Below are 10,109 nucleotides of genomic sequence, written 5' to 3'. Positions count from 1 at the left end.
CCCAAGTCCTTCTCTGCAGGGCTACTCTCAATGAGTTCTTCTCCCAGCCTCCCCCACATGTATGGGACTGCCCCAGCCCAGGTGCCACACTTGGACTTGTTGAACCCCATTACATTCACGTGGGCCCACTTCTCAAGCTTGTCAAGTTAGCTTCAGAATAACCACCTTGTGAATCAGCCTAGTCATGACACTGTGGACACAGCATGTAGGTTAATTTAGTAGAAGTCCATAAATAAGTCCCAATAAGCTCAGAATTCAGAAGTGGTTGACTTCGATTTACAGCTATGAAAATGAAAGCAGAATTTGAGATTTCAGAGCAGATTTCAAAGCTATTAAGTGTCAGTATTATTTTTATTTTATTTTATTTTATTTTATTTTATTTTATTTTATTATTTTATTTTATTAATTTAATTTTTTTCCTCTCAGGACAGTTGCTGTCTTCTTACTTTTTGGAAGGAATTGGGTCCCACAGCCAGGGAAGACACTAAGAAACAACATATGAACTCTCTTGACTCATCCAAGGTTATATTTCAATTAGCAAATAAGAAAAGGAGAAAGTTGAGTTTGGGTAGTTGATGTGAAATCAGATGAAGAAGAGTTCTAAAGGCATCGAACAGAGTCTGATGGACTTGCTGCCTTTAGAGTTTGCTTCTGGATTTTCTAATCTAAGTTTTGCTTTAAGAAAGGAGTATTTAGAAGGAGAGCTCAATATTGCTTTTGATTTCTTGGTGGGCTCAAATATTTTGTCAGTATTTGTCTTTTGACAAGGCTTTTTATACTTGCATATTTAAACACTACTGCTCTGCAACAGTAGTATCATACACGACACACAAGTTTTAATAGTTTGTGCTTAGTTTTCACAAATGGTGCCTCCAGGAAACATACAGGGCTTCAAGTACTGGTTCAGATTTGTTGGAATCACTAACAAACCAATTTGACATGCTGCTTTAAAGAGAGAGACTTTTAAAACATGTTCTTACAACTTTTTTGGGCAATCTCATGGCAAGGATGGTATCTGCAATTATAACTCCGGTAAGATAAGATAAGACAGATTTTCCTTTTATCCTAGCATAAAACTTGATTTCGTCAAGAATGTACTACCTCAAGGAAGGAGTTTTGAACTTTAGTCTGAGCTACTGATTAATGACAATGACTCATTTTTTTCCTTTAAAAAGCGTTCACATTTTCACAACATTTCAGCATGTATTTGAATATGAAAGCTCCTCCCAGAACCCTATATAAAGGACTTCCAAAGACTCAGCCTGTTAGTACACCCTACCGGGATGATATAAGGTAAGAGTTAAATATCTCACTGGATAATTCTATAGATGCCAAAGGCATATTTTATGTTAAAATTGGAATGCCCTTATTTTTCTATTATATGCTATTTAGGTGCTCACTTAAAAAAAAATGCTTCAAAGTACCTTTGTGGAAAGAGTATCTATGTTGAGTTTTGCAGCTTCAGGTTGGCAGTGAAATAAAAATATGAAATAGAATTAACACAGAAGTCAATAGATCACAAGTAGAAATTAAATGGATTTTAGTTACAAATTAAATAAACAATAAAGTATGAAATAGAAATGGAATAGAAATTGAAATTCAAAATAGAAATTAAATAAATTAATAGAAATAGAAACTAAAATCTGAGTCCAGTGTGGGAAAAAGATCCCAAGTCACAAATGTTTACATGTTTTTATGATCATATTTCTTTCTGACTTCTTGGAACGGATCTCCATTCTTCAAGATGGAGATGATTTTGAAAGAGCCAGAAGAAAACAACTTTCATGGCATTTTAGAATTATTGTTGTTAAAATAGAACTTACACCTATAAAACCATATCCTAGTCTCTTTATTTTTACTAGGTGGCCTTCTAATTCTGTCTTGGCACTGTGAAGTAAATTTTTCAAAGTATGATTCTGAACAGTGGTTTTAAATTTCACATTTCAAGACTAACCCCCTAGAAATCATAGCTATGGATGATCTCTGAGGCTGTAAATCATCCTCATCCCTGCTTCACTTCAGTCAGTAATGCTGAAGGGCCTTTTAGGACCTACCATGGTATCACTGAGATAAGATTCTTATAATTCCCAAGCATTGCTAAAAATCCTTTTCAATGTTTCCCTTCTCCCCTTTGTAGGATGAAGTAAGTCCAGCAGGAGTTCTGAGGTAGGCATCTTAGTGAGTTCTAATTAATTGCATTGTACTGATTTTTATCTTCCAACTTCATTTCCCAGAATTAAACAAAGAAATCAGCTTTAAAGTCTATGCTGAGATTTTTTTTTTTGATGTATAATGTCCTTTCTTTGTCATTGTATTTGTTGAAAAATGTTATGTTTTCATTTTGAATTTCTTCCCAACAAGAAGCTTTCTCTCTGAAGCCAGAAATTAGATGAAAGGGAAGTTATTGTGTAGCTGTAGTGGTGCTACTTGGAGACTGCTCATTATTGGCAAAACAGCAATCTCATAGCTGTTGGTGGCTTTGAGCATGGTCTGTGGGGGTTAACCTCTGAACACAGAGGAGGGTGATTTAGACACCTGTTGCCTGTTTAGCTAGTCTGATTTTAACCAATAACTTGCAGAGTCTGCCTGGGGACTCCGTTTTCTGAAAAGTATAAAGATGATAGAGCTGAAAGTGTGCCTTGGTCAATGCATATTTCCCTACTGCTCCCAAAGTATGAAGCACAGCTGATCAGAGAAAAGGCACAAGAGCAGATTATCTGATGATAGGAGTAGCAGAGGTTAAACAGTAAAAAAGGGAGTGCCTGTGAATAAGGGAGTCTGGGGAATTAGTTGGGGATTTTCCTCCAAATGTGAAAGAAACATACCCTGCAGGTCTGGTCACCTTTGGAGTGTGTCCTTTCTCATCACAGCCAAGGGTAGATCACTCAAGATTAATCTACCTTTGAACAAGTGTATGTGCTTGTGGGAAATTCACCCTTTAAACTAATGTTTATCTAATGAGAAATGTATAATTGATTGTTCTGAATGACATTTATACCTGTATTGTGCAGCCCAGAGAATGGAGATGGAGACTGGAGATGAAATTGCTATTGTGGGAATAGCATGCAACTTTCCTGGAGGTAAGTTTTGGGTAAATACAAAGCAGGATACTGAATGAATATTGAAAAGCACATTCACTTATTAAAGTTGAGGTGGCATAAAAGAACATATTTCTCCCTTACTTTTGTAGAGTTCATTGCTTTTCTACTTGTAGGATCTTTTTAAAAGGTCACACTGTGGTGAGAATTAGTTGGTTCAAATTTGTCCACTGAGAGCGAGACCTGCAGTTCTGGCTGTGGGCAGGGCATTGAGCTATATATGTGAAACTCATGCAGACAGACTGGATGTGTCAGGGATGATTTGAGGTTTCTGCATTCTGGGATTAGATGGTTGGAGATGTTTAGATAGCTGTGAGAGCTTTCTAGGTTCTTCTGCTACTCTGAAGCTGCCAGTACTCCAGTAAAACTCTATAAAATCTGTAGCAGCATTTTCTTACTGCAGCATTAGACACTAATTTGATTGAAGCCATTTGTTGGTCCAGACCCTCCAGAGCCTCTCTTCAGATACATTGTTCTTAGTTACATCTCCATGCAATAAATGCAACATGTGTCCTGATCCTGCACTGCACATCTTCAGAGCTTTTTTAATGAATCTGCCTCAAAAGAAGTTGAGTGATGGGAACTCTTAAATTACCCCGTGTGTAACTAGTGTCCTTGGCTGTCTATGATGATGGACTAACCAGGGATGGCTAGCTTTAGGTGGGATTGCTGTCATGCAGGCATTGTTACTGTTATCACAGTCTCTAACCCAGTGTTGGCCCACATCAGAGCTCCCCTGGTCAGCATGCCAGAGGTTAGCACCACCATGCCACAGGTTAGCCACAGGGAAGTGGAAGCTGGGAGGAGGATAAATGTGGGACATAGTGTGGATGCCTTGTTAGTTGTTTTCAGGGCTAAGAGGATAGCATAGACATAGCCTCAATACCTGTAGCTGGAGTTCTGGATCTCAACCATAGAATCACAGAATCATTTAGGTCAGAAAAGACCTTCATGATCATCAAATCCAATGATCAACATGACCTACCAAGTCCATCACTAAACAGTGTCCCTTAGTGTCATGTCTACACATCTCTTAAATGCTTCCAGGGATGGGGACTCCACCACTTCCCTGGGCAGCCCATTCCAATGTTTGACCACCCTCTCTGTGAATAAAGTCTTCCTAATATCCAATCTAAACTTCCTCTGGAACAATGTGAGACAGTTTCCTTGTGTTCTATCACTTGTCACCCAAGGAAAGAGATTGACACCTTCCTCGCGGAAACCTCCTTTCAGGATGCAATTGGCCTTCTTGACCATCTGCAGTCACTGCTGGCTCACTGCCAACTGGATTAAACTCCATTCACTGATTCTTTGATGGCCAACTTGCTAGAGATATTTTACTTGCTTGGAAAAACATCTTAAACCTTCTTGAGTTTTACAAAAGTTATGAATTTTGTGGGGTAACTTTACATTTAAGCATGAAGTGAAAGGATCAGTCATTCCTTTCCATCCTCCTGTCACCAAAGAATAATAATTTCTTTGTCTGTGGTGTTTCTTATTCAGCAAATTAGATATATACATGGGAGTTTCATGTAACATTCCATGTACATTTCTACATGTATATGGTGAAAGGGAGCACAAAATTTAATTTCTTTGAAATATTTGTACAACAGGTGAAGGAATTGACAATTTCTGGAAAGTCCTGGAGGAAGGCATAAACTGCACCGTAGAAATACCCCCAGAGAGGTTTGACACCAAAGAGTGGTATGATCCAGACAGTAACAAGCCAGGAAAAGCATGCACAACACGCGCTGCTCTTCTCAATGAGTAAGTCTGCTGCTGTGCTGTGGCACAGACTTTTTCTGTATCTAGGCTAATGTGTCCAGCCTTTCAGAAAGTACAAGCCACAGGGAGACCTTACAAATTGGACCTAGGAACAGGTTTTCTTTTATGACAGGTTTTCTCACACAACAAACTTGCAGTTATCAAATTGCAGGAGTTCCTGTTATATGACATTTATGAGCACATTTATTCACAGGCCACATAGGATCTTTGGTTGCATAATCCAACTTGTAAATTCATCATGTCTTGAGATGTCAGCTGTCACACAGCGGATGTGTATGCATTTTGGGTATGCAGAGTACATGCACACTATGCACGAGGTGGTATGTACCAGATCTGAGGTGGGCTACGGCCTGCCAGAGAATTTGTATGTCCACTTACAGACTCTGGAGGAGGGTGGCATAGTATGGATTCTGAGCTATATGAACTGCCTGGTGAATCTTTTCCAGCTTCAGCCTGAAGGTTGGCCAGCTCTGCTGGACCTTAGGACCTAATCCTATGCTGGCTTTAATTTAAATGAAGCTGTGACAATTTAGAGACAAGTAAGAAGGTCTGTTTGCTAGATGGTCAAAAAAGGGATATTATGCTTGATTGGAGTGTTACACTTGCTTGCAAACCTGAACTATTCATAATTTAATAATAATCCTGCTTTTACCTGGTCTCATACTGTTACATATTCAAAAATAAACTTTTTTTTTTTTTTTTTTTTTTTTTTTGTTATTCACTCCTTTTATTTGAGTCAGTCCTTTATCATACTGGGGGATTATGTATATATAAATACCAGGTAAAGATCCTAGTGTACAGAGAAGACATGGAGAAACAACCTGCAGTATGTATCCCTTTACTTGTGCCCTGATGTCTCATGTGAAATTATATCAGAAATATGAGCACAGCTGTATGAGGGCTATTACTAGTGCTAAGAATAGCAAACTACAGTCAGATCAATATAAGTTTCTTTAATTTTAAATCCACATTTCCTGCAAATCCTCATGCCTTTTTTCCAATTAGAAGTTGACATGCACAGAAGTAATCTTATTGGCTCCTGGGATTAACACTTAACAGGTTTGGATTGTAAAACCCAGAATTACTTACGAAAATAGTCTCCTAATAGATATTTAATTTTCCACTAAAATCAAGAAAAGACGGAAGGCCATATGAATGGGATCGTGGGATACAAGATTAAGTCTGGGTTTGGTTGTTTGAAAGGGTGACTTATTTCAAAGACTTTTAAAAGATAAACACACACATAAACATAAAATATTTTCCATTTATTATTAGAGGGGTATGGGCATCCCTTGGAAGCATCTGAGCTGGTTCTATATCTATTGGTTTTAAACTATAAAGCCACTGGTCAACATTGCCTTTACATAACTTAGAAGACAATATCTATGATGACTATGATGACATTGCAGCAGTGAGAGTCTCTCATTCTGCAAATTTTCATAATGAAGGAGTCCTATTGGTACCAGCGGGATAATTCACCAGTGTAAATAAAAATTTTGAGGGGTGGTCTTACAACTCTGAAATGTGAAATAGTTGATAAAAATACATATTTTGTGGCAGGAAATAAAATGTCCTTGGCTTATAATCTTTTCCTTCTGAATTTCACAAATAGGAACTGTGGTCTCAACATCACTTAGGTCTTTGCTTTTAGTGACATTGCAAAAAATGCATACTTTGGGTCTAGAAATAAATGCATCTTGTATACCTATTGTACCATTTTCTAAGAGATTTATATTTTTAACAGATTTAATACATTTGACAACCACCTATTTGGAATTAATAATATGGAAGCCGAATCCATGGATCCACAACAGAAGTTACTGGTAGAATGCACATACAAAGCACTAGAGGATGCAGGAGTCCCTGTAGAAGCCATCAGTGGCACCAAAACAGGTGTTTTTGTTGGTAAGAACATTTCATGGTGAATAATGTCCATTTTAACCTCATAAAGAATGGAACACTCTTTTGTAAACTTTATATGTACCTCTGGCATTGGAGAACTTAAGGCTACAGTACTATGACACTACTGGCTATTTTTGGTGGAGAAAGAATATTAGGTTACTCTAGAAGATCATCATATAATTAATGTATATACTGTTAGGTGTCTGTGTTAGTGTCTTGCAGCACTGAAGTTGATGCAGGAAAAAGTTAAACTGTTCACCTAGACCAACCCTTTCCAGGACTGATACTCTCAACTCAGACTGATGACACCTTGATGTTTTGCAGTATAATGGTGGTTAAGGTGTTGTAGAGGTTAAGATCCTTTGAAACCAGCAGAAATTCGCATGTAGATAGTCACATGCTACCAAGGAGCACTTGTCCAACAGCTGATTGTGTGGAGAAGCTAGCCCATTTTTGCTGGTGTAAATGTGTGTCTATTTTAAGAGGAGTTTTCTGGGATAGTTAGGCTGATGAAACTATAGAGACAAACTCTTTAGATTGTCTTTTACTCTGGGACATGCTCTGGGACATACAGTACACCTATTTAAATATATATTCAATAAACAAATATATAAATATAATTATAAATATATAATTATAAATGTATATAAATAAATATATAAATATAAATGTATATATATATATATATATAATAAATAAATATACTGCATTTTCCACACATGCCTATAGACTTGAGATCCCCTGTACTCCAAGCATGTGTGTTCCAGAGAGAGGTAATGACTTCTCTCAGAGGCACAGGCCTTGTTCTTTTCTATTACTGCCTTGCTTAGTGGATCACAGCAAGCAAAACAAAGGTACATTAAAAAAAATACTTGGTATGACTTGTGCTATGACATTTAACTTGGAACATCTGAAGAAGGTAATGATCTGTGCATTTCTATCCCAGCTGTCCTCATTCTAACTTCTTAATATCTATTCCCATAGCTAAGCCAAACCAACCTTGCTTAAATTGAGATACAGGAGTCTAAACAGGCTACACACAACTTAACTGTGTCATACAATGAGCTAAGCAAGCAGAACAGGCCTGTCATTTTTCCAGGTTAAAAATTCAAGTGTTAGGTATATTTGTGTAAGTTGGATCCAGCAGAAATTGCTGGGAGTCTGGCCTTTGTTTTGAGTAGAAGCAAAGTTTCACCACAGGAGTCCTAGTGCTATGTAGGTTAATACTGAAACAGAAAAACAAAATCATTATCAAGCTCAGAGCTGTACGTCCCTTTTGTTTGCTCAGGTTAATGTGACACATATTCGATATTTTTATAGGTCTTATGAATCGAGACTATGAAATTGTAAGAAGCAAATCATCAGATGAAATAAATCATTATGCTGGTACAGGAACAGCAATGAGCATAGCTGCTAACCGGGTGTCCTACACGTTTAATCTGACTGGACCATCGCTGACAATTGACACTGCTTGTTCATCATTTCTTTTTGCTCTGCACTATGCCTTGCGAGCAATTAAATCAGGTAATGGGACTGAAGAGATGGTAAAGACATGAAGGATTGATACTTCATATTTTAAAATTGCTTCAGTGGATTAATAACACTTTCTGCAGACTCATCTTTACTGATAGAGAACTAAAAGATTCTAGTGCCTCAGAAATATCCACCGTACCTGTAGAAGGAAACCTATAAGGAATTGTGTTACTTTCTTAACCATATCCTGATGTAGTTTTAGAGATCTGTATTGGGTACTTTTTCAATGATGTACCTCAGTGAGAGATTCCAATTCTGAAAATTAAAATATCTCAAAGAATTGTTAATATTATTAATAGAGTCTGTCTATAATAACTGTCTTTTCAATCCATTAAGTTATAGGTAATTAAAATGTTTCTGTCTATCATCTTGGACCTCTCAACATGACTATATTTCTGCTTTATTCCAGGAGACTGTGAAGCAGCTATTTGTGGTGGTGTAAACTGCATAATAGAACCCTGCACCTTTGTATCTCTCAGTAAAGCAAAAATGATCTCTCCAGAGGGAATAAGTAAACCCTTCTCTAAAAAGGCAGATGGCTATGGAAGGGGAGAAGGCTGTGGTGTTGTTTTCCTCAAACCACTGAAAAAGGTAAGATTGTGAAGCAGCCTAAAAGACTGGTTGCTTACTTGAATTTTGTATTTCCAATTCTAATAATTATTCTAGAAAAAGGCTTTTTGAATTCAAGATTAATATTAATATTAACAAAACATTTATGCACTTCCCCTAGCATGGGAAAGACACCACAAATTTAAAAGTTAATATTACATTCTGTCTGTTCTTGATTCTTTTCTCCTATACAGAAAAAGTATGAGATTATTAAAGATAATTTTCTCTCCCTGTGGAACAGGCAATGGAAGACTTCAGCAAAATCTGGGGTGTTATAAATATCAGTGCAGTAAATCAGAATGGTAGGTCTATAACTCCAATCACAAGACCATCTCAAATAGAGCAAGAGAACTTACTGCGTAGCATTTATGAAACTCATGTCAATCCCTCCGTTGTGCAGTATATTGAAGCACACGGTACAGGAACTGCTGCTGGAGACCCTACTGAAGCTGCAAGCCTAGGAAGTATCATTTGTAAAAACAGATCTTCACAAGCTCCCACTCTGAAAATTGGTTCAGTGAAAGGAAATATTGGCCACACTGAATCAGCTGCTGGAGCAGCAGGGCTAATTAAAGTGCTTCTGATGATGCATCATGGAAAGATTGTTCCATCTTTGCATTACTCAAAGGAGATGAGCAGCATTGATACAGAGAAGTTAAACCTTGCAGTTCCCACAACTGTTGAGCCCTGGGAAGACTCTGGTGAGTATGGAAGGGTAGCTGGCATCAACTGCTTTGGATTTGGAGGAACCAATGCCCATGTTGTAGTCAGGCAGGTTAAGCAGCCAGAGCCTCTTCCTGCCTTTAAGAGGCCACTGGAATTAGTTCTGCTGTCTGCAGCTTCTAGTAAGTCCCTTCAGATGACAATCGCAGATACAGCTGACCAGCTGAGCACAAGAAACTCCATAACTCTCCCAAGCCTGGCCTATACCTCTGCCTGCAGAAGAAGCCATGCCAGCTACAGGTTCCGAAAAGCATTTGTCACAAACTCTCTCCAACACTTGCAGCAAGAGGTTATGTCAGCAAGAAGCACTGAATTTGCCATGTCAAAGGTGGAGCCACAGCTGGTGTTTGTGTTCTGTGGCAATGGTGTAACGCTGAAGGAGTTCAGTGAGGCAATGCTGAGCTCAGAGCCTCTGTTCAGAGACAAGTGTAAGGAAATAGAAGCGCTCTTCCAGAAACA

The 10,109-nt window shown here is 38.0% G+C and overlaps 1 protein-coding gene across 1 annotated transcript; it reads left to right on the top strand.

The window, feature by feature from the left end:
• Positions 1–1,170: 1,170 nt before the first annotated feature.
• Positions 1,171–10,078, top strand: LOC118158933 (phthiocerol/phenolphthiocerol synthesis polyketide synthase type I PpsD-like; the record flags this gene model as incomplete). The annotated part of the gene is made up of 8 exons (XM_035313595.1): positions 1,171–1,293; positions 2,138–2,166; positions 3,012–3,080; positions 4,712–4,865; positions 6,628–6,788; positions 8,106–8,309; positions 8,728–8,909; positions 9,169–10,078. Coding segments are annotated over exons 3-8 (1,672 nt in total), but the record flags the coding sequence as incomplete, so codon positions are not given.
• Positions 10,079–10,109: the final 31 nt, after the last annotated feature.

The sequence above is a fragment of the Oxyura jamaicensis genome, unplaced genomic scaffold, assembly GCF_011077185.1.
Source record: "Oxyura jamaicensis isolate SHBP4307 breed ruddy duck unplaced genomic scaffold, BPBGC_Ojam_1.0 oxyUn_random_OJ61624, whole genome shotgun sequence".
NCBI classification, from domain to species: domain Eukaryota; kingdom Metazoa; phylum Chordata; class Aves; order Anseriformes; family Anatidae; genus Oxyura; species Oxyura jamaicensis.
The sequence above is the reverse complement of the archived record's forward strand: the minus strand, read 5'-3'. Positions and strand labels throughout refer to the sequence as shown.